General features: G+C 45.1%; 1 protein-coding gene across 2 annotated transcripts in view; it reads left to right on the plus strand.

Annotated features, from left to right (window-relative positions):
• Positions 1-24,555, plus strand: part of LOC138292691 (cytochrome P450 2D17-like) — a 327,621-nt gene that overhangs the window by 106,069 nt on the left and 196,997 nt on the right. For both annotated transcript variants that reach the window (XM_069231413.1, XM_069231414.1), the window contains exon 2: positions 3,422-3,593. In XM_069231413.1, the coding sequence (XP_069087514.1) occupies positions 3,422-3,593 (172 nt within the window). The remainder of the gene's footprint in view (positions 1-3,421; positions 3,594-24,555) is intronic.

Consider the following 24,555-nt stretch of genomic DNA (forward strand, 5'->3'; position numbering starts at 1 on the left):
TCTTCTTCAGCTGCCTAGTACACTTTGGACTAATGCCATGCCTGCAACAGCAACATATATTCAGCTACACTTGATGAGTGCCATGATTTAGCAATAGTTTTCTCTTCAGGGGTGCAGACCACTCAGGCATACTTTACTGCAACAGCAATGTCGGCAAGGCGACCATCTTGAACACACTTTGGCAGGGCCATGAATCCTCAGCTTTACATGTTAGAGACTGGCTCTGAACTTGGATAATGCTAGGCATGCTTCAGTGTGTCTCTGTCGACCAACCTAAAGTTCTAGTGTCCACTACTATTGTCCACTCAAGTAAGCCATTCCAGCAGGGTTGACTCGCTCCATCACACATGTTCCTGAAAGGAGTCTCAAGGCATTCCAAGGCAAGGAACATCTCTTCCTTCAGGTCAGACTCCAGGTTATGTCCCCTCACCTGAGGGGGGCTGGCAGTCAGGCAAACACCAGCCCTGGTTGTGCAGTAGCCCACTGGGTACTCTGCGGACCAACCTCATTTGCAGAAAAGACTTAGACCTGGAACAAGTGGGTCAACAGCTTTCATTTTTCTGCAGGCACAGCGAATAGTGAATGTATATTCTCTGTCTGCACTTTCAGAACCATGTTGGGTCAGTTTTTCATGTATTGCTCATTAGAGCAGGGCTGTCACCAGCTTTGGAGTGGTCACAACAACGGCACAAAAGGGTGTGAGCATTTTGCACCTGGCTATCACAGCCACACCTGCCAGTAATCAGGAAGAGAAACTAAATGTTCTTCCCTTTCTTCAGGGATCCTTCACACTCTCCACTGCTAGAATCCACCAAGTGGCAGTATTTAGGGAGACTAACCAATAGCTCTCTACAACAAAAGGACCACGTTTGCATTTCTAAGGAGGCTTGTCTCCAGCAATACACTTTCTTTGTCTAGGAATGTCATCTCACCTTCATCTTCTTCACATGAACAGGCCTGTGACTTCCAAAATGGAACCCACAGGCCTCCTTCACTCTGGTTCACTCACGTATTCACAATATGTGTAACTTACAGACTACACACATATTCACATGCACTCAGGCAGGGTTTGTTTACTGCAGTGGAAATTTACACCAGTGTGTCATTCAGCTAACACTCCAGAACTCTGTATTAGATATCATAATTGGCTACACTAATCTATGCAACCTAGAAGACCTCAATGCCTATTTTACCAGATCTGAATTCCAGCTCACTGCAGGAATTCTTGATAACCCTAAATTGCTTAACATACCACATGGACAACATATGATGCAGGCTGTATCATATGATGCCATATTCAAGTCAGAGGAAATACCGTTTACTTCTAATTAACAGTCTCAATGATGCCACCACTATCAAAAACACCTGATGACACAAGGACAACATTCCCTTTGTTTGTTTGTTACAACAGCTTTGAGGTGTCCATAACTTTTCAAAGGTTTGGAACCACAATTTCAGTCACAAACCATTGATACATATCATGGCTATTTGCGATTTGGAAGCAACTTCTCTTTCACACCTTCTCCTATTTGCAAATCTTACTGATTTGCAAAATATCCTTTGTGTTGGAAAGGCTTTTCTGGCTCATTAAAGGGGTTTAATACATACTTAAATACCATTCTGTGATCGAAAACCCTATGATTCTCTTAATTTCAGGGTTTATAAATGTAAAATGACTTAATTTGTCAGGTGCATCGTTCCCTAGGGAGATAGCTAACTCAACCCATTTGCGTTCAAATGGGTTAAAAGCAAAGCAGAACCTTCAAAAGTCACAACAAAAAGTCTGGTGATAAGAACTCTTCTACTTAAAAGGGAAGAGAATATATAGCTACAGTAAGAAAAAATAGTAATTTTTCAAAAATCCTACTAAGGAACAAGAATGTTCAGATGCTTTTTACTAGAGACCCTGAACCTGAGGCTTTACAGAAGCTAAAAGGTTCTGGTTGAAGTCAGTTACCTTGCTAAACACTGAGGGCCTGATTTATAGTTGGCAGAGAGGGTGACTCCGTCACAAACGTGACAGATATCCCGAACGCAATATTACAATTTCATTATAGCCTGTGGAACTTGTAATACTGCGTACTGGATATCCACCGCCTTAGTGATGGAGTAATCCCTCCGCCAAACTGTAAATCAGGGCCTGAGTCTCTTCAGTGATATTGAAATCATTCAAATTGTTTTCTTTCAGGATTTCTCAGGTCAGGTCTCCGATGGATGCTGTGTCTACTTGCAGCAAATGTTCTTAAGGGTGTCTCAACAAAAAACACAGTCCCCACAGGACTACATCATCCTATTTAACTAAATGTAGTCTGCTTAAGGTGTCCAGCACACCCAGGTATCTGAACATCAAGGCCACCCTGTGCACTCCCACTTCTTTTCTTCAATCTTTTAAGGAGTTGAGATGACATCTATTTTCTCAATATGCTAAGTTACAACGTTCACGTGCCTCTTTATGGACTTTGTAGAATGCACCAGCACTCCTGGGGTGTTGTCCATGTCTTGTACAGCTTTTGTAAGTCAATGAAGGCATATTATCATCGACATATGTAGCATTGATTTTTATTGGAAATGAATGGCCCTTTGGGACACGTTGCCTGTCACAACGAACATGGATTTTCATTTAATGTCTGGTGAAGGCGCCCACTTTGCATTCCACTGCTTTTGCCCGAGCATAAAAGCTCCATTTGAGTTAACAACTTACTGTTACTAAAGTATATGTAAAACCTGTGCTTGTATCTAATGGTGAGGATGCCTTTCTTCCTTGTCTATTCTCCTTTCAGGACCTCATTCAGTTTCTATATCCGATCTCTACACATGCCATAATGTGTGTCTCTCGCTTTCTTTGTGTGATCCACAGATCACTAGCGATCACTGAAAGTGCTTATTTAAGACCCGTTTCTGCTATAGTTTTGTGCACAGAGGTGTCTTAGATAGGTGAAGAGCTGGAACAGTGGCAGTTTAGTACAGTAGACAGTGGTAAATGTGTGTTGTCCCTGGAACTCTAAAAGAATGTGATGCTTTTGCTGGAAATGTTGCAGTATTTTTTGAAAATGCTCAAGTAATTGTACAGCATAACAGAAAACAACACAGTTACAAAACACAAAGCAAAATAACACAACAAAATCATAGTGACAAAACAAACACAACGCAAATACAACCACACAATAACACAGCAATAACGCAGCACAAAACACAATAGTAAAATAAATCACATCACCACCACCACAAAACTCAGCACAACAAATATGCACAAGTATCTTCGTCGCACACTCCCACCCCTACAAATCTGCTTGAAAAATATGGTGGTAAAAGGCGTTTGCACCGCGCACTGCCTCAGTTAACATTCAGGAAATCCAGTAGCATCATTCTATTATCTGACCGTCATGTCCTCCATTACATTTCTTCTCTTTCTTCTCTGCAGCTGAGGAAAAAGTATGGCGATGTCTTCAGCTTGCAGTTCTGCTGGCAAAACGTGGTGATCATTAATGGGCTGGAGGCAGTGAAGGACGGGCTCATTACCAAATCCGACGACACTTCCGACCGTCCGCATAATTTATTCAACAAGAAGTTTGGCTTCAAGGAGGACAGTGCAGGTGCGTGTCCGCAATCCACAGCTGTAGGAAATTGTGAAATTGACTAACGTCTTCAGTAGTAATTGTGCCATTAACATAACTACCATAATTTATCAGATCGCTAAGCTTGGTGGGATCGATCAAAAAAAACAAAATTACATTTTTATGTTTGTTTTCTGTAGCAAATACCCGGTATTACCAGGGTAAAATCACTTTTGAAAATCAAACAAATTGGTCTAAGGAATTACTTATGCAAACATTTTCGTGTAAGAAAAACAACCATAGGCATGGAGTATATGCTCCAGAGTTTAATTGAGCTGGAGATGTGTGCAATGTGATAAACCTACACATTGGTAGATATATTCATAAGTTTCTTTCTTAATCATTTACAACATAGAAAAGGTCAGAAATTTGCATAAACCCAGGGTGTGAAGTAGGGAAATCCAGAAGAAAATTTACCTTGAAGGAAAAAAATGTTACTTGCCACAGCATGCCAAGTCCATATATGAAGCCTAGACCACATACGATTGTCACTGGAAGTAATGCACATTTCGCTCAGCTTCTTAAAGTAAATTCGGATTTAAGTCCTTAGTGCATGCATTCCATTATTAGTTTTAGCAATTGCTAGTGTTCATCTTGCTGTGTGACCTTCACCATGATGAATCCAAAATGTAGGTGCCTTAGCAAAATCACCAAAAACTGTCAGTGTCAGCATTACACACCAAACTCTGTTATAACATGACCGACTGGAGCACCCGTCTATTGCCAGAATCAAAGCCCAGTTCAATCTCAATCTCAAGACTTGACTGGGATAATAGGATTGAATTTCTAACACTAAGCGCATTTTTACAAGTAACTGGCTTATCTGCTCCAATGCGCGTTTCCTTGCGTCACCCTGCGTCCCCCTAGCAACACCATTGTAGTGCTGTATTTACAATACAGCACACCATGGCCCACGTTAGGACAATAGCATCAACATTTTTGACACTATTGTGGTGCTTTGCTGACTAGTCCAGCAAAGCACAGGGAGGCCCATAGGATAATGCACTAGCATCACTTTCACGCTTGCATTGAGCATGCCATAAAAAATGATATTAGAATTGCACAGCGAAATCTTATAAATTTCAGTGTGCCATTTATTTGGGCCTCCCTGTGGAAAACGCCCCCCATTACCCAACTCGCATACATTATACCTGCCGCAGGTATAATGTGGTGCAAGGAGTTACAAAGTGGCGCCACCTTGTAAATATGACGCAGGGTCTGGGACTATGTAGTGTCGCCTTAGCATAAAAAAATGAGAGTAAGGAGGCGCTAGGAGCTTGTAAATCTGCCCCTAAATACTTCCTACTCAGCCACCTTGTAGCAACATCCATAGTGTGTCCTTCTGGAGCCACCAAAGAGGCATATTGTGTTTTGATTGGAGAATGATCATTACATTACATGCTATGGATAACCAAGGACTGAATCTGACAAGTGCCATATTTGCAATTAAAATTGAACATGTCTCACATAGTTATTGTGAAAAGAAAGTATTTCGCTTTACATCGTGGAGACCTGGCCAACTTTTCACCCAGCAAAGTACCTAAATAATACTATTAAAGCACTCATTAGAGCTTTGCACCATTTAGCCAACATTTACCACTGAAGTGGTTCTTACCAACAGCCACTATCCTGGTGCTGGAGTGAGGGATCCTAGGATTGTTGATAAAACAGTGCCCTATAAGTGCCCCACAGGCCAAGATTTGATGGCTTAATAACACAGTGTCACCTGTGGCATATAGTGCTGCAAACCAACACAACTGGTAACTTAAAGGGTTAGTATTTTCAAGTCCAAAACACCCATCCCATCAGCTATATATGAATTGGATAACAACAGTGCAAGCACACACCCTTGATTACACCATAGAATATATAAGACCATATTTTGCCTCCTCACAGTTGTACAATGACAAGTAGTTGCCACTGCAGTCAAAATACAGATCATCAATACAGTAATCAATATGGAGCAAACTTCATGGAATGCAGTTTGTGCTCTTTGTAGTATTCTTTGTAACATTATCCCACTTGTGACTCTGTTGATAAAGTAATTAAACCATTGTTTTGCAATCACCAACAGCAGATAACAACCACAAAATTATTTCCTCCTCTCCATCATACTCTTTAGGGGTATTAGTCTACCACTAGAGAGCGCTTCTATTGCAGTGAATGCTGTGCACTGTACTCAAGAGCAGCAGCTCTCAGCAGCAATTGTCGAGGTACAGTGCAGTAATACTCTGGAAAATATTTCCCTACCTAAAAGCACCACAGTCCGTGTGATAAACAAGTGGTTACTTCTTACTTGAATGTGATCTGTTATAATGGAAATGCACTGTTATTTGGCAGGTGTTATTTTTCAAGAAACAAATACAAAATCAAAAACAAATACAAAACGAATTATTTTATTCAAAAATAAGTCCTGACAAGAGTTACAGACAATTGTGTACTTATTTATATCATACTTTAAGGAGTAATTTGTGTTTTGGTTTTAGGGGGTTGGAGCTGCCTTTCAGAGATGGCTCATGTGCCCCCACGGTGTGGTTCAACTTATTTACACCACACTTGCAGCACCTGGTGAACACTTCCATTAAAATTCTCCAGCTGTGATAGAGCCATCCGTCGCCCAGCTGGTAAAGAAAAATCCCGTCTCCGCCTCAGGCTGCAGTCTAGGAGTCACTCAAGCCTCTTCACACACAGTGATGGCATCCAGCACATGTGGTAAAGAGACTCGCATCATCATCATCACCACCACGAAACCAAGGAGAATGGGTGGGTGTGAGCCCCAGAGATTGCAGCATGAGCTGAGGCCAGTAGGGGTCTGGAGCTACAGTGCTTCAAAATGGAGCATATGTGCACCTTAAGCCAAGGCAGACCGGAGCACAAGTCTGTGGGCATCAAGGCAAGCCCAGCATCTGTTGTAAGGGTCCCTGGGTCTGTCTTTTACAGGGTTGCCCTTCAGTCTGAGGCACAGCTGTGGAACCACTAAAGACACTATATACTGGTCCACATCTTCTCTCCCTTCTAGCCCAATTTGTGCTACTCAGAGACTGAATTCCTGGTAGATGAGTGCTCTGTGATGCTTGCTCAGGGAGCACTAGATGCCCCATGGCCAGCACAAGCCTCAACAACACTTGGGAGTTCCCTGGCAAGCACTACTCAACTTCTCTGGCATGATACAGTCAGCACTTCTTGAACAGCAGCGTGCCCTGCCACAGCCCACCGGTAACCCCATGGGAGGGCACTTCCATCACAGGAAATGGTATTTCATGCCCTTGATACAGTGCCTGTGGGAGCTGTTTAAGCATCCTATAAACATTGCTATCAACTCCATCAAAAAAGTGGTCTGAGAAGCCAAGCCATAGCAGTGATTCCAGAGACCCTTGTAGAGCAACCCTGAGCATCATCTCCTCTTCGCATGTTGCTCGTACTGCCTAGACTCTTCTGTTTATGCAACAGCCCATGCCCAAAGAATTTAATATACTCCGTTATCAATGGCCTTGCAGTAAGTACTCTTGGCCTATTATATTTTGCTTACCTCATGTGCACACTGTCCTTCTGTCTACAATTGTCAGGCTCTGTCCTGGCAAGATATATGTCTGCTCTTTACCTTTGGAAATATAAAAACAAGCATTTGCAATGCAACGGGTCTCGCATTTGCTCGAGTTCGAGCTATTAGCGTTGTAAACTCCTAACCGGACTTTTCTAGCCACATAAATTGAAAAAAAAAAATGAGCATGCTATGTAAAACCCAGCGCAGTCGCACTGATATTGAAAAACAAAAAAACAAGTGCAATCACGCTATGTAAAAACCAGTGCAATCGCGCTACGTAGAAAATAAAAAGATAAAGTAGTGCAGAAACCAGGCTAAAAACATGGAGCCTTGTATGTTTTCAGTAGTTGGCCAGTGCGCTTGAGGAGGGCTAAACACCGGAAAAGGAATGACATATGCATGCCTTTCACTAATGAAATCAAGCGGATTTTTAAAGGCAAGTCCAAGAACCAATGAAAGTGACAGGCGAAACATGGGCATGGTAAAAAGCCCAAAGAGAGATTACAACAGGGGCAGAGCTCTAGTGCACTTGACCCTAGTGACTTTTCTAGAAAACACTACGATGTAGCAACACTTCTCAGAGCATGTGCAGCAATCCAGAATGTGTTAAGTTTCAGGGCTGTAAAATGTTTCTTAGCCACTTACCCAGGTGGAAACCAATATGAAACACTTGTGCCTTTAGGTTTTTGAGGGAAACACAACTCCGAACTATATCTGCAGTCTCACCTATTTTTTTTAAATTGCCTGTTGTCACACTTCTTATCATGACTTATTTGGTTTTATTGCAAATGGAAAACAGTTGCTCCAACCCATGCCCAGTAATACAAACTATTCAAAATGTATCACTAAAAAACGTATGAATCGGACACTTAAGCTACACCAACGTGGCCTAGTGGAGGTTTTGAGTTTTGCAAGCGTGAATTGGCCATTGTGCTTACTTCCATTAGTGTGTTGGATTGTGCAAATTTAGAGCACAATGTCACCAGTTGCTGGGAAAGAGTATAAGAAATGTAGGTGGCACAGGGCATGAAGCCTGCTCACGTGAAATGAAGAATAGTTAGCAACACCAAGTAATGCACACAGTACTGCAGTGTGCAATTGAAACTAGCCTTTTTCTCCTGGGAAGAGATACACATTTCAAGAAGCTTCTCACATGTTTTGACCCTGTGTGCATTGTGACTCTTTATTTTATTGTGTTTCTATTTAGCACGTGCTACTGGACAATGCTTCTCTCCAGTTGACTGAGCTGTATCTGACTTGTTTAAAACTTGTTTTCTTCCATTCAATGTGCTTTGATTTTGGCAGTCTTGCTTCATGACATGGAGCCATGTCACCGGATGCTCATGCATTGTTTTCCTTATACTTAATTTCAGATCTGATGTGGGCTATTAACACCACAAATGCGACCATAGCGGCCTGATGAACATCTAAATTCTTGAGGGCATATTTATCAAGGTTTTGCATTGTCCCTTAGGACAGTTTGACAAATCTTTATGAAACTTTCCCCAAAAAAAATTCATCCACCTCAGCTCCTTCCTGGAAAGTTAGAGGGTGATCCGAGTGAAGGCCAAGACAAAAGGGAGGGGTCCCAATATGTAAAATCACCATGCATTTTCCCTAGACTTGTTTAAACAGGTTATAGCAAAAACTGCTGAACAGAATTACACCAAATTCAGCCGAAAGCTAGATTGTGCTTTTTGTGATTTGGTGTAAATCCATTCAGTAGTTATCAAGCAATTAAGGATACAAAAATAATAGTATATTTGGCAGTTGGGCTCGTGAGAGTCTCTGAGAATCCGCGAGAATGCCAATTTAAAAATAGAGGGTTTTGATTGGTCCACAGAGCTTCATTTCCCTTGGGCCATATTGCTCTCTCAGGAGTCAGGCTCCCTTAAGAGCAAGTGCTCTGATTAGCTCCCAGCAACATGAGAAAATTTTTGCTAGCAACCGTTACAGGACTCGGGAACTTAGTCCCCTGTCCTGAAGTTGTAAAAAATAAATATCTATGGGAGGAGGTTAAGGATATCATGACCCCCTAGGCCCCATGGGGGAAGAACAAAAAAAAACAGCAAAAAAAAGCAGCAATCCACAAGACTATTCAGGATCAAAAATAATAAAACCCAAAGTGGTGGCCAGGCTATTTAATATATGCCCCAGGGAGCCTACCCCGGAAGCCAAAAACAATTGTTATGGAGGGGAGGTGCGCGCCCCCCCCCCATCCCTGAGCCTCAAAAGGCCCCTGGGAGCCCCTCCCCGGGGCAGATTCCTTTAACGGAGGAGGGCCACATGGCCCCCACTTTGAACCATTACTTTTCTCTGGCCGGGGCTGGCTCAGCAGCTATGTCCTGAGATGACTACCCCTGGGCTGATGGCAGTTTCCCACCCCGCAGTGGCGCAGGCAGAAAAACCTGTTTTCTCTCACTTGGGGGGAGCATGTTTAAATCTCCCCCCGAGCAGGAGGAAACACCAAGGGCCAGATTTACAAAAAAGTGGTGCAGCGCATGCTGTGCTAAAATTAGCTGCACAGCACTGCGTCACTTTAGAAAAGCAGGGATGCACTGTATTTTCTAAATACGACTCTAAATTTAGCTGCCAATGCAGGCACCCTTGCACCATAGTGTAAGGGTGTCTGCGTTGAGGGGATTGATTGTTTATGTGCAGAAAGGTGTCCCTTCCTGCACATAAACAATCTACAATGGCAATTTGGCACTTCTAGATGTTCTGCAGGATGCAACACACATAGAAGTAGCAAATCGTCATTTTTGAATAATTATGTGCAGGAAGGGACACCTTCCTGCACATAAACATTCATTCATGGCCTTTTGCTCTTTCTATATGTGCTGCAGAATACAGCACACAAGGAAAAAGCAAAAAGGAGGAGGAATAAAAGTATCCCTCCTCATTGTGCCATACTAACACCACCCCTGGGGTGGCGTTAGTTTTTGGTGCTGCTACAGATTTACACCTTCTTGTAAATCTGGGGCAGCGTCAAAAGCAATGGGTGTTATGGTGGAATGCCCATAGCAACATCTATTGCACGTCCCTCTGATGCAGAAAATTGCATCGGAGGGGTCCATATTTACAAGGTGGCGTTAAGCCACAAAAAGTGGCTTAGCACCGCCTTGTAAATGTGGCGCACTGCACAGCATCACCAGAGCGGCACAAAAAGTGATGCTTCAGTGGTTCTAGGACCTTGTAAATCTGGCCCCAAGCTGCTCCCAGCTTGCGGGAGCTTGAAAAATGCTCCCTCCCACTGGGAGTGGACTTTAGATTTGTTCCCCTACCCGTGATCTAAAAATTGCTTCTGTCCTCAGGGAGCAATTCTGGGGGTGAAGGGAGCCGGCTGGAGCCTTGGGGGCCTTGGGTGCCTTGGGCCTCTTCCTGCGGCCCCCAACAAGGATATGGTGGGTGACCTGGGTGGGCACTAGGACTTCCACCTTTTGTTGAGTTGATCCCTGGGGAATGAGGTCTGAAATCTGCCTGGGGAGGTTAGCCGTGTGCCCCCTCCCCCTTGACTATACTGCCGGACCCGGGACATGTGCTCCCCATGGCTAAAAATCGGCCCAGGGATGGGGACCACATGCCCCCTTCACCAGGGGAGACATATGCCCTCCTCCCACTTCAAAATGGTGCCAGGCCCCAGGGGATGTGGCCCCTGGGCCAAAATAAGCCTGGGGAGGGGTTCCTGCCCCCTTTTCAAAATAGTGCCAAAATCGCCTGGGGAGGGAAGCCACATGCTCCCCTGCCCCAAACAAGTACACCAGGTCCCTGGGGATGGGGATAAAAGAATGGCCCTGGGGCCCCCAGTGCCTAACAAGGCTTGGGGTGGGGGGGCACACTGTCCTCCTCCACCTTTATTTGAATAAGTGGCCCGAGGGATAGGGTCCCTGTTACGATTAACTGCTCGGGGAGGGTGGTGCGCAGCCCCTCTCTCCTTTAATTAAAAAAATGCCCTGGGGGTTGGGGTCCCCAGGGACAGGCACTATGGCCAACTCCCAACTGCTCACAAGGCTACATTTACGTATGGTAATAATTTATTATTTTACATTTTTTTTAAACCCTAGAAATTCTGTGAAAAAAACAAAATTTAAAGTAATGTTACAGTTAGGTGAATTTATCAGTGTCAACATTAGACTTTTTAACTAAAAAGCCACAGAAATGCACCAGCTATAGTTAGCAGCATTAACTTGCGCCCCACCATGCCTGATGTCATAGATCATGTCATAAGTGATGGCATTTCTGCGGTCATAAGCAGTGCATGGAGGGGGCACAAGTTATAGTTAGCACTGCTAACTATTACAGGTGAATTTCTGTGTTTTGCTTAGTTGAAAACGTTATTGTTGGCACCGACAAATTCACCTAACTATAACATTACTTAATTTGTTTTTTTCAGTGAATTTCTATGGTTCTTTTTAAAAAACAAGATCTTTTTATCACACCTAACTATAATGTTACTTTCACCTTTGTTTTTTTCAGTGAAAAAATCTTTTTATCACTCCTAAACATAATGTTACTTTAACCTTTTGTTTTTTTTCAGTGACTAGATAGATAATTAGATAGATAACGCAGTGGTGGGGTCGCCACTGCGTAGTTATAGTTAAGATTGCTTCTCCATGGGAAGTGTTTTTTATGTTGCTAATAACTTTGGCACACTTTGATGAATCTCCACAAAACTTGCTAAAAAGGTGCTACTTTTTGACTAGTTTGCAGATAGAAAGTTTCAGGATGGTTGCTGGAAATGGCCATTTCTGCAGGGTTATCCCAAACATTTTGCCTTTCTCCTTTTATATTTCTGACCCTCTTTTCTCTTTTTGTTGGCATTAGGACTCTGGGCACTTTACCACTGCTAACCACTAAAACTTGTTATAATCAGCTTACGCTTGTTCGGCTTATTTAGTTTACCTGTAAGTCCCTTGTAAAGTGGTATACCTTATACCCAGGGCCTGTAAATTAAATGCTACTAGTGGGCCTGCAGCGCAGATTACCTCACCCGCAGAAGTAGTCTTTCAAACTTGTCTTATGCCTGCTACTGCAGTGCTTGCATGCAGTTTACTGTCAAATTGACGTGGAAAGTCAAACTACTTGCCAAAGCCTAAATTTCCTTTTTACTAACCCAAACTCACCCCTACGGTAGGTCCTAGATAGTTCTATGGGGAGGGTGTGTGTATGTAAAAGGTAGGACATATATTTCTGTGTGTTACATGTCTTAGTAGTGACAAACAGTCTATTTTGTTTTTCACTACTGTGAGTCCTGCTCCTCCCCTAGGTTGGCATTTGTTATTTCCCTTATATATGTCTAAGTGGTAATTTACGATCTGTAAGGAGTCGTGTAGGCATGTTTGGTATGTTTGGAATGGTAGTGAGAAATACTACTTATTGGTGTAGGTGGATTTTACATTACTATTGTGGAAATGCCACTTTTGTATTGTATTGAGGTATTTGTAGAGCGCATTCCGGCAAAAGCATCGAAGCGCTAGTCAGACCAGAGATACAGGAAAAAAGAACACAGACTACCCAAAGAATCTAATTCGCGAAAAGGCTTTTCCTAAAAGAGAAATGAGTCGTTATTTGACGAAGAGAAAGGGGCAGGCTATTCCAGAGCCTAGCCGCTTCCACCGTAAAAGCCCAGTCTCCCCATCTGGCCTTATTACAGCGAGGTACCTTGATCATAAATTTGGAAGAAGATCTCAGGTGTCTCGAAGGTTGATAAAAAAACAGAGTAGACTTCAAATAATCACATCCCTCCGACTGTAGTGCTTTGTGCGTGAGACAAAGTGTCTTAAAAATGATTCTCTTCTTAATCGGAAGCCAGGGTAGAGATGATACACATCTATTGGCAGATATAAACTGAGGGAGATTCAAGGTTAAACGTGCTGCCGCATTCTGAATTGACTGCAATTTATCGAAATATTTATTTGCATTGAGCAGCAGTGAATTACAATAATCCAGTCTAGAAGTGACTAGCGCCAGGACCACTGGCCGTCTTAAGTCATCCTCTAAAAGATGTAAAATTTTCTTGAGTATTTTTAATATCCAAAAACAAACCTTGACAATATGATTAATCTGTAACTTAAAAGAGAGTGTGTCATCAAAAATGATGCCTAAATTTCTTGCATCAGGCACAGGAGACAGGCAACCCCCACAGGCGGGGGGCCACCAACCATTGTCCCAAAGAGAGTTGTTACAGCCAAAACATATAATCACTGTCTTGTCCCCATTAAGTTTGAGCCAGTTGCAAGTCATCCAGTTGTTAATTGCTAACATACAGCGTTGAAAATTCTCCTTAGTGTCCTCCCAATTACGAGAAATGGGCACAATCATCTGTGTGTCGTCTGCATAAGAGACAATCTGGGCCCCAAATGAACGTACCAGGTTTGCCAGAGGCGCCATATATAAATTAAAAAGTGTCGGACTGAGGGAAGATCCCTGCGGAACGCCACACGGTAGATGGAAGGGAGAAGCCCGATGATCACCACAGGCCACCGTGATTGTTCTATCCATGAGGAAGGAGCTGAGAAGCTGCTAGGCCTTCCCTCTCACTCCAGCTTGGGCCAGCCAACTTAAAAAGTGGACATTTTTCTGTGCTTATAACTCTGGTGCTTTGCAGCCAGACTGGTCCACGTTTGGGGCAGAGTGACAGCTACACTTTGTGCATACTCTCCAGACAGCCATCAGTCGGGGGGTAGGTGTGTCAGAGTTACATCTGCATACATCTACATACTGATGGTCTTCCTGGGCTGGGAGAGGCAGAGGGCGTTCACACTTGAAACTGTATAGGCTGTGTCCTGCCCTTACACAAATGGCTTGTTTACCCCCTACTAATGTCTGAAGACAGAGTAGGGGAGGAAGAAAACTCCTGGAACTGGTCAGACCTTGCTGGAAACTTCTTCCACTTTCTAGAGGCAGGGCACCAGGGTATAAGTACAGGGGCTCTGACCCCATGATTTTTAGAGCACTTTTGGGATATAGGACTGAACCTCTGCCAGAAGGACTACTGGACTGCAAAGGGACTCATCTGGACTGCTCCTCTGCTGCTGCTCTGCTACCTGCTGCTGCTACCTGCTGCTGCTGAGTGGCATAAAGGACTCCCTGGATTGCTTTTCTGATTGTGGCCCTTCTGCCAACCTGCTCCCTGACTCTGGACTACTGAGGCACTGCTGGTCTGCCAGGAGGAACCACCCTTAATAGCCCTTATGGTGCTGGCCTCCCCGCCCAAAGCTGCCTGCCTTGGGTTCCCTTCAGTGCTCTCCCAGGGGCCATCGTGGATTTGCTGTTGTTCATTTGCTGCCCCTGGTCCTGCAACTATAGTGCTTGGAGAACGCTGCATGTTTTGACTTTACTTGAGCAGGGGACAACAAGAACCAAAACTAGCACTGGTGCCGAGCACACAATTTTTCTCCTTCTGGAGATCAACTGCTGATTTCTTCAGCTGTGTGCTAGTTGGGATCTTCACCGCCTTAGAATGGAGGCCAGGTGCTATGATCCGATCCTAGGTCAGCGTTGTCCCCACTTTAGATCCATGCTGCCAAAGAGATTGTAGCTGAGGGAAAATGAGTCATAGAGGCATCTTTCAGCAGGGCCGTCCCCAGCATGTTGCCAGGAAACCAGGAGCGACCCGGTTATGCAAGACGCATCCACCCATCCCCGCCTCCAGGATGTCAGCATAAGCAGAAGGAGATGCCACAGGTCCCGAATGCAAGGCTGCCAATCCGACTGCGGCAGCCTGACCCAACTGACAAGGAGTGCTGAGATTGAGTCAGGGAGTGTGACCGCTGACTTGCCCTTCCAGCTAATGGCTGCACTTGGGCCAGTAGCTGTTCAGCGTGTTGCAGGCAGCTGACTTGTATTAACTTATATGCAGGACACCCAGGAGAGATCTTCCTGTGAAAACCTACAGAGTAGATGTGTTCCCTCTCCCCCGCACTCAGACACCTACCTCAGCAGGGTCCGAGGACATCTGCAGAAAAAACGAGAAGTGTTTGGGCGGCCCCTGAGAGAGGCGTGGGGTTGCCTTCTAAAGAGCATAGTCATTACTGCACCATCTTAAATAGAAGCGCAGTTGCTCCTGCGCCCCATGATCTCTCGTAGGGGACTCTCTCCACAAGTGCTGCACAATGTTTAGTGCTACCTGGAGATCGGCAACATCTACACTAAATGCCTCAGCACACTATTGCCAGAGAGTTGCTCCAAGGTGTAGTCAGTGCGCAAAATTCTCTGGTCCCTACGTTTGAGTGATACATGCAGTCCGTCCAAAGAAACCTCTGATTATAGTATATCATCTAATATTAGTGCAGGAATGCTACACCCTATGGTCTGTTGGGGACTTTTTCATTATCCATGCATTTTACTGGGATTGGTAATGATTCATGTGTTTTCCTATACTATTTATGCCCTGATGTTATAACCTATGTTGTTTTGCCATGCATTGTCAGGATAACAAGTCTATCATGATAATTACATAATGTGAACAGTCTGTGTGTTACATGGTTATTCATTGGTAATCTGCTGTGTTTCGTTCCCCAATGTTGTGATATGTGACAAATTCCTTTCCTCTAGCCAGATAGTGAGTACTAACTCCGGATGTGTATAGGGCACACAATATTTATGAATAATGTAATTTGTGGTTGATGATTATGCACAAGATACAATACATATCTATACATTTTATATAACCTTGTGTGGAGCCTCTTTTGTGGTGTATTTATTGTGTCACTGCTGTGAGTGTGTCTCGCAAACGCTTTACACATGACCTCTGAAGGTAAGCCTAACTGCTCATGCCAAGGTACCAGGGAGTAAGCACAGGTTATCTTTTGTGTGTAACTGACTTGTCCTCACCTCACTAGAGTGGTGGGTTCTGCCTGTCTGAGGTGTATACCCTAGCCAACCAGAAACCCCATTTCTAACAGCAATCCATCAATCGAGGTGGCCAAGAAAAAGGGGGGGGTCCTAAAACGCAAAATCACCATGCATTTTCCATAGAATTATTTAAGACGGGCTACCGCAAATACTGCTAAACGGAATTACACCAAACTTGGCAGGAAGCTAGAACTTAATCTGCAGATTGTTCTTTGTGTGATTTGGTGTAAATATGTTCAATAGTTTTTGAGAAATTAAGGGTAAAAATATTTGTATATCTGGACGGTAGGGCCCACAAGATGCTTGAGAGACTCTCACAGGAGCACCTATCTAAAAATTTAGCATTCTGATTGGCCCAGGGAGCTTTATTTCTTTTGTGCCATCTTGCTCCCATGGGAGTCAGACTACTGCAGGGGCAAGCCCTCTAATTAACTGTTAGCAACAACAAAAAAATGTTGCTGGCAGTAATTACAGGATTTGGGGACTTAGGGCCAGATGTAGGTAGCCTTTTGCGCCTCGCAAATGGCGAAAAACGCCGTTTGCGAGGCGCAAAAGGCCTCACGCGATGCAGAAACACATTTTGCGAGTCGGAACCGACTCGCAAAATGTGTTTCCGACTCGCAAATAGGAAGGGGTGTGCCCTTCATATTTGCGACCGCATCTCGATGTAGAGTTGATTTGTGACAGCAAAAGCGGTCGCAAATCAACTCGCAGTTACCATCCACTTGAAGTGGATGGTAACTCATTCGCAAACGGGAAGGGGTCCCCACGTGACCCCTTCCCCTTTGTGAATGCAAACAAAAATATTTTTTCAGAGCAGGCAGTGGTCCTATGGACCACTGCCTAGTCTGAAAAAAAACGAATCTAAAAGGTTTCGGTATTTTTTCTATTTGCAGCTCGTTTTCCTTTAAGGGAAACGGGCTGCAAAGAGAAAAAAAAAACTGCTTTATTGAAAAGCAGTCACGGACATGGTGGTCTGCTGTCTCCAGCAGGCCACCATCCCCATGAGTGCCTAGATTCGCTATGGGGTCGCAAACTGCTACCCACCTCATAAATATTTATGAGGTGGGTCTTTGCGACCCCATAGCGAGTCGCAGAAGGTGTCTGAGACACCTTTCTGCATTCCCTTTTGCGAGTTGCAAATTGCGAGTCGCTGGGACTCGCAATTTGCAACTCGCAAAAGGGAACCTTCCTACATCTGGCCCTTAGTCACCTGTCCTGAAGTAAAAGAGGAAAAATAATATAAGTGGGCAGGCTAGGAATACCCTGACCCCATAGGGCCCATGAAGGAGACCCAGAGGCACCCCCCACCGGGGCCAAAAACAAAAGAAAATCAGCAACAAAATGCTGCAATCCTGCCAGACTTCCGTGTGGTCGGAAAAGAAAAAAAAACAAAGTGGCGGCTTGTCCGCATTCATTAAGTATAAGCCAGGGGACCCACTCATGGGCCATATTCAGTAAGGTGGAGGGGAGGGGCCCATGGACCCCTTCTCCAAGCCATTAAAGTCCCCGGTAGCCCCCCCAGGTGAAATTTGCAAATAAGGGGAGGGAGGTCGCGTGGCCCTACTCCCCAAGCCCCAGGACCCCATTCTCTGGGGCCAAAATTGCTTAAAATCGGGAAGGGGACCGCACCCTCCTCCCTCTCTGAGCCATCAAAGTCCCTGGAGGGCCTACCCCCGGTGCCAAAATTTGGAAATTAGGGGAAGAGGGCCATGCAGCCACACTCCCCAAGCCTCTAAAGACCTCTGGAGCATAGCACCCTGGCTGAAATTACTTGTAATGGGGAGGGGACAGTGTAACCTACCTCCCCAAGCCATTAAAGGCCCTGAGGAGCCCACCACTGGGTCTGAAATTTGCAAAAAAGGGGGGGGGGTAGGGCACACAGCCCTACTCCCCGAGCCTTTAAACGCCTCGGCCGAAATTACTTACAATGGATTGGGGCTGGCTCACTAGCTATGTCCAGGGGAGCCCTGTGTTTGCTCCTGCTTGATGTCCCGCGAGATGTCATCAATGATGTCACATGAGATGTCATCACTGCTGTCATAAACAATGTTATTGAACATGCCCTGGGTGATGGACTATGTGAGGTCATAATCAGTGCATGGAGGAGGAGCAAGTTATAGTTAGCTCTACTACTTATAGTTGGTGAATTTCTGTGTCTTGTTTAGTTCAAAACATCCATGTTGTCACTGACATATTCACTTAACTATAACGTTACTTTAACATTTGTTTGTTTCAGTGAATTTCTAAGAGTTTCTTTTTAAAAACAGATCTTTTTATCACACCTAAATACAACTTCTCTCTAGCCTTTGGTTTTTTTTCAGTGAATATATATAAATATGTATATATGAAAAATGGTTTCAAGGGAACATAATACTTGTAGAAGGTGGTCAGGGTGAGCCACATTGAAATGCTTATTAGAAGGAAGGCATGGCATGAAATTGAATGAATATTATCTATTCTGGGGACATATGACTAAGCACTGAATGGACAAATGGACGCAGAGTAGTTTGATACCACAGTATCATGGCTTTGTAATATAGAGTAGCATGGCTTTGTAGATGGCCCTCAGCTGGAAAGTAGGAAGAAAAGCTTAAGGCGCAATGTTTATATAATCGACTGTTGGACAACAGTACAACCAGACACTCCATAGTGAATGCATAAATGATGCAGTGCCTCACATGAGTGAGGAGAACAGGAGCTGATTCTATGTTAAGCCTGGAGTTGTAAGAATAGACAAATTTGCAGATGAAAGACAACACAGGGAAGTAGCAAAACATAGCTATCAAAGTAAGAAGAAAATGAACAAGAGAACATCAATAACCCACAAGGAGGGCAGGATGAATGTTCTTCTTACCTCATTGTCCTTAATAAAAACTTACAATTTCTCTGTGCTAAAACTAGAAAAATGTTAATTTTAATATATATGACCACGAGGTGGCATAATATCCAAGTTCAAAGCCCACTTAATATTCATTTAGCAATGCAGCCTTGCTTACTTAATTCAGGAAGAAATTCCTGAGGGACCAGCCTGCAAAGGAAAAGCATTAAAGATATTCCAAGGAAGGGGGGCGTGGTCAACCACTGAAATTGTCGGACACATAAAGTGGGAGTTCCTGGGCCCGAGACCAATTTCACCATTTATTTACCACTTATTGGGATAATCCATCTGCCATGGGGTGCCTTGACTGACTCCCACAGGGAGAATGGATTGCAGCCATTGAGCACCCCCCATACCCCCTCCCGGATTGCCATCTGAGGGGAGACTAATGCCGCTGGGCCTACCTGCACACTGCCTGGGCTTGGGATCAGCGGCCTAGCATCAGCGGGGAAGTCCTGCATGACCGAAGTATTTCACAACTGGCCGAGTGCCAGCACCTGCTCCAGAAACAGTGCTAATGATGGGGAACCCTGCACCTTCTGTTGAGTGGGCCCCCGATGCGGGACCATTAGATGACAAATGGTGGCCAAAACTTCGGGACTGGCCCGGGAGTGAGTATAAACCTTGAACTCTGCTGAGGCTTTGTGCTCCTACCTGCAAAAGACTGAGAAGCGGACTGAGAGAGGCAGTCTCTACCTAGACCAAGGCAGCCTGCTAGCACCAATGTGATGAGCAGCGGACGGCACCTTACTTGCCCTGATGCTGTGAGTACTAGAGGCCAATGCAGAAGATGTGGAGCAGTGCCAATAACAGTAGGGAGGCCCTTGAGCCAGGGAGGAGAAAGGGCCTTTCTGACTTGTTCACAGTAGAGAGAGCGCACAGGGTTCCTGCAAAGACACCACCCCCAGGGCACCACCGCGACCAGTCATGTCCAGTATCCTGAACTACAGAGATTGAGATGGCCTCCTCTGCAATGTGGGAGAAACAGCTCTTATTCTGATGGATAATGCCAGAATATCGCTGATTCCAGACTATACACTCGCTGCCCAACATCAGAGGGCCTCCTTCCAGGCCGTGAAGAGACAGCTATGCATAGTGGGCCTCTCCTTTGCCCAAAGGTTCCCAGCTAGACCTAAAGTGATCCACGAAGAAAGGAATACTTTTTTTTTATTCTCCTGAGGCAGTGTGGCATTGGCTGGAGCAGCTCTTTCTTAAATCTCGTAGACCTGGAACTTCACAATCCCTACCACCCCAAGACATAGTGTCCGCCCCAGAAGAGATGGTGAGGAGCGGTCCATCAAATGCAGAGGAGTGTGGCTTCCTCACCACAGCAGGTTCTGGAAAGTCAAAAAGTGACACTCATCTCTGTGACTTCTCTCTGTGATACCGGACCGCCTGCCAGCACCGCCTCCTCATCAGCAGTGCATTGAACTCTGATTCAGAGAGCAGCATGGTGCTGTTCTCCTCAGTCATCTGAAAGACAGCTAATAAACTACTGGGATAACCCCAATGGCAGAGGTACTTACAAAGTTTTTATCTGATTGCATGGGGTGGATGGGGGACTTCACCTTCTCAGGAGACTATCGGGCATGGCACCTTGATGGGATGATATCCAAAGGGGGGGGGGGTGCATGGCCACCCTAAACAATGACAAATGCTTGCACAAGTATTTTGTCGCCATATCCATAGAGATACTGATGTAACGGCCTCTAGAACTGGTTACCGTCTTCTGTGTGCCCCCTCTCTTATAATGATATATTCAGCTTCAATTGGATGGCTGGTCCCGAGCCTAGTTGGACATCAGCTCCTAAAAGAACCCACCCATTTTACTCTAGAAATGTTTGCAGACGTAATGCCATGCACCACACAGGCGATTGCACAAATGGATATGTTGTTTGCATGTTTTTTTTCACAGGTTTACTAAAACTAGTGTCAAGCGCTGAACCTTAAATTGGGGTTAATAATGTTTATGGTTATGTGACGTCGACCCGAATAGTGTATGATTATCATGCCACTAATTGTCAGCTCATGTATGATTTCTTATGCTCCCACATGGAAAGCAGAAATGTCTGCTACACCGCTGCCAGTCACATATAAAATGCTTACAAGAGACCCATCTCACTACCCCTGAAGGACTAAAATTGTGCGAGAAATGGAGAGGTCAAATATTCCACACTACATATTCTGCATTTGCATGAGGAGCTGCAATATGGATCCAGTCTTGGGTCTTATTTACAGTTCTAGATTCTAGGATTGATGTGCATGGATGATATACCATTCTCCGAGGGACTCTAGATGGGATGCCTGTGGTGCTGGGGAGTAATTATGCCCCAAACACAGAGCAGAATATATTCTTAGCACACTTGGCCACGGTTCTTGCTGACTAGACGCACTGCCCGTGGATACTGGGTGGGGAGTTTAATCTGGTACTTGATGTGGACCTGGATCGGTCACACCCAGTTTATTGGGCACTGGCTCTTTTCAACAATCCAAGGCCCTCCAGCACTGGGTGCATGAATGGACACTGTTGGATGCCTGGTGTAACCATAATGAAGGCATGTGCAAATTCATTCTTCTCTCCCTCACACGCACTACATGCATGACTTGACCAAATCCTATGTACAACCTTGCTTCAAACTCACCTTAGGTATGCAACATACTTAAGGAAATCAGACCATAATCCTTTAGAAGTGACACTGTCAAGGGGCTGTGTGCCGGCCCCTGTGCCCACATGGCATCTACAGCCATGGTTCTTGGAGGATGGAGTATTCTGTGAAACCATGGCTAATACGATACTTACTTCGTGGGAAACTATAATACGGCCTCCTCTCCATTAGTGGAATGGGAGGCATTCAAAGTGGTAATATGAGGGACATCTATAGGTTCAATAGTGGGCATCCGCAAAACGGTCCTCTGTAAGCTTACCTACATCCAAAATAGCTTGGACCCTCTAGAGAAAGCAGCAGTGGAAAATGCATCGCATACCTTGAAATTATAGGTAGCCAGAATTGAATATGCAGAACTTCTTCAGCACCTGTGCATCACTGATTATAGGGCGGAAGTGCAGAAATCACACACTGAGGCAGATAAATCGAGTATGCTATTGGCCCAGATGATTTGATCATCATCACCACCACCCACTGCTATCCTTAATATAATTTCTCTCAAGCAGACCCAGATCACTAATCAACTCGAGATAAATACAGCATTCTGTGATTTCTATGCAGAACTATACTTAGCTCCCCTCCCGGCTGGCCCTCCCACAATTCACTCCTTCCTGCAAAGACTGACATTTCCTGTGGTACAGGTCACAGACAAGGAGACTTTAGGAGCTCTACTGAATCCCGGTGAAATCCATTAGGAGTTAAAGAATGTGTCCTTAATAAAACCCGAGGAACAGACGGCCTTCCTGTGGAGTTTTATGTTACCTTCACTAGTCATCTAGTCCCGTAATTGGAACAATTGTACAAGGCCTTCTTGGAAGAAGGCATGTTGCCCCCTACCATCAGACAGGCATTGGTGACCTCTGTATTGAAACCGGTAAAGCCTGCTCAGATATGTCTTCCTATAGACCATTGTCGCTACTTAACACCAAGTACAAGATCCTAAGTAAGGTCCTGGTGCATAGGCTCCTCCCCCTGCTCCCTCAACTCTTAAATATGGATCAGTGCAGCTTTATCCCAAACCCCAGCACTTCCCTTAATACACGCCGGTTACATCACATCATGGAAGCAGCTCATCGTCATTACCCACTGGCCGACTGTCTTTCCTTGGACCTCTGGCAAGCTTTTGACATGTTGGGGTGGACTTATATGTTCACTACTCTCAGGCGCTTTGGGATCTATCCTAATAACATGCGCTGGGTGAAATTGTTATATACTTCTCCCACAGCAAGGGCATAGACAGGTGTATACATTTCAGATTCATACCCAATATTTGGTGGCACTAGACAAGGTTGCCTATTGTACCCATTACTATTTGTGTTAGCATTGAAACTATTAGCGCAGCGGATTATACAGGAGGCACAGGACTGGAGGATACCTATAGGACTCACGACTCATGCAAGGAGAACGGCCTTAATGATGTGGGCAGTGCCACGCATGCTGTTTACCCGCAAGCGCAACAACGCTTGCCTCAACAACAACTGTGCCTTAACCACCCGTGAGCCAGACGCACTCATATGCAGGCTTGCTAGCTGTCCAGGTAGAACAGGAAGGAGCAGTGAGAGGTCTAGCTGGAAGGAACAGGAGAGGTAAGTGGGGATGGTGCCTGGTCTGGTGGTTAGTTTTTAGGGGTGGGAGGCCGTTTTAGGTCTCAGGGTGGATGGGGGAGTCAAGGTAGTTTCAAGGGGAGGGCGGTGTCTGTTTTGGGGTTTGGACGGGGGAGTCTGGTTAGTTTTAAGGACAGTGACCTGGTTGTGGGTCTCAGGGCAGGGGGGTCGGAGTAGTTTTTAGGACAGGATGGGTCAGTTCAGGGCAGGGAGGGTCAGGGTTAGTTTTAAGGGCAGTGACAGGGTTTTAGGCCTCAGGGCGGGTAGCTTTTAGGACAGGGCGTGGTCAGTTTTAGGGTTCAGGGTAAGGGGGTCAGGTAGTGTTAAGGAAGGGATTGGGTTACTGGCTAGCTGAAAGGAACAGTAGAGGTTAGTGGGGCTCGGGCTGGGTTTGGAGGGTAGTTTTCATGGGTGGGAGGCCTTTTTAGGGCTCAAGGCGGGTGGTGGGATCAGGGCAGTTTTAAGGGCAGGGTGGGATCTGTTTTTGGGTTCAGTGTGGGGGTCAGGTCATTTTAAGGACAGTGACCGGGTTTTAGGCCTTAGGGTGGTGTGTTGGGGTAGTGTTCAGGACAGGGCAGGGTTTGTTTTAGGGTTCGGGCACGGGGTTGGGGTGGTTTTAAGGGCAGTGACCAGGTTTTGGACCTCAGGGTGGGGGGGTCGGGGATAGTTTTTATGACAGAGCGGGATCAGTTTTAGGATTCAGGTCAGGGGGGCTGGGGTAGTTTTAAGGGCAGGGTGGGGTTTATTTTTGGGTTCAGGGTGGGGGAATTTAAGGCTTTGCGCAGGCAGTGGAAGGGACAGTTTCAACAGTTTCAAGGACTGGGGAGGGTGGATTGCAGGGTAGGGTGTCAGGTGTTAGGGGGCAGGATGGGGGTGGAATTTGCCACACATGTTTCTTTATCAAACATGCTTTTACAGTGAAATGTTTTGTAAAGGCATATGTGGTAAAGATGCGGTGGTTATTGAGACTGCATTGGTAAGGCATGCGTGCTTTAGGCATGTGTAATTCCATCATATAACCCTCATGCAATATCACTAAATGCTGGTGATATGATACTGTATTTGAGAGATCTCCGTATGAACCTAACTGTGACGGGTCAAATATTCTCTGCAACACTTTCAGGCATTTGTATTAACATCTATAAGTCATGCCTTTTCATCTGAGGACACGTATATAGGAACCTCCCTATCTTTTGGAGATGTGAATATACAAGCCGCGTCTAATACCTTTCGATACTTACTAACTCACTAAATACTCTCCTGATAGACCTGATGTGGGCAGTGGTAGACGAAGGGTCAGCCTAGTCAAATTGCAGTTACCTTGTGACTGAGGGGGGATAGGTGCTCCAGATTTCAAATCCTTTTGCCTGGCAGGTCAACTACAATGGTT

This window comes from Pleurodeles waltl, chromosome 4_2 (genome assembly GCF_031143425.1).
Source record: "Pleurodeles waltl isolate 20211129_DDA chromosome 4_2, aPleWal1.hap1.20221129, whole genome shotgun sequence".
Classification (NCBI taxonomy): Eukaryota; Metazoa; Chordata; class Amphibia; order Caudata; family Salamandridae; genus Pleurodeles; species Pleurodeles waltl.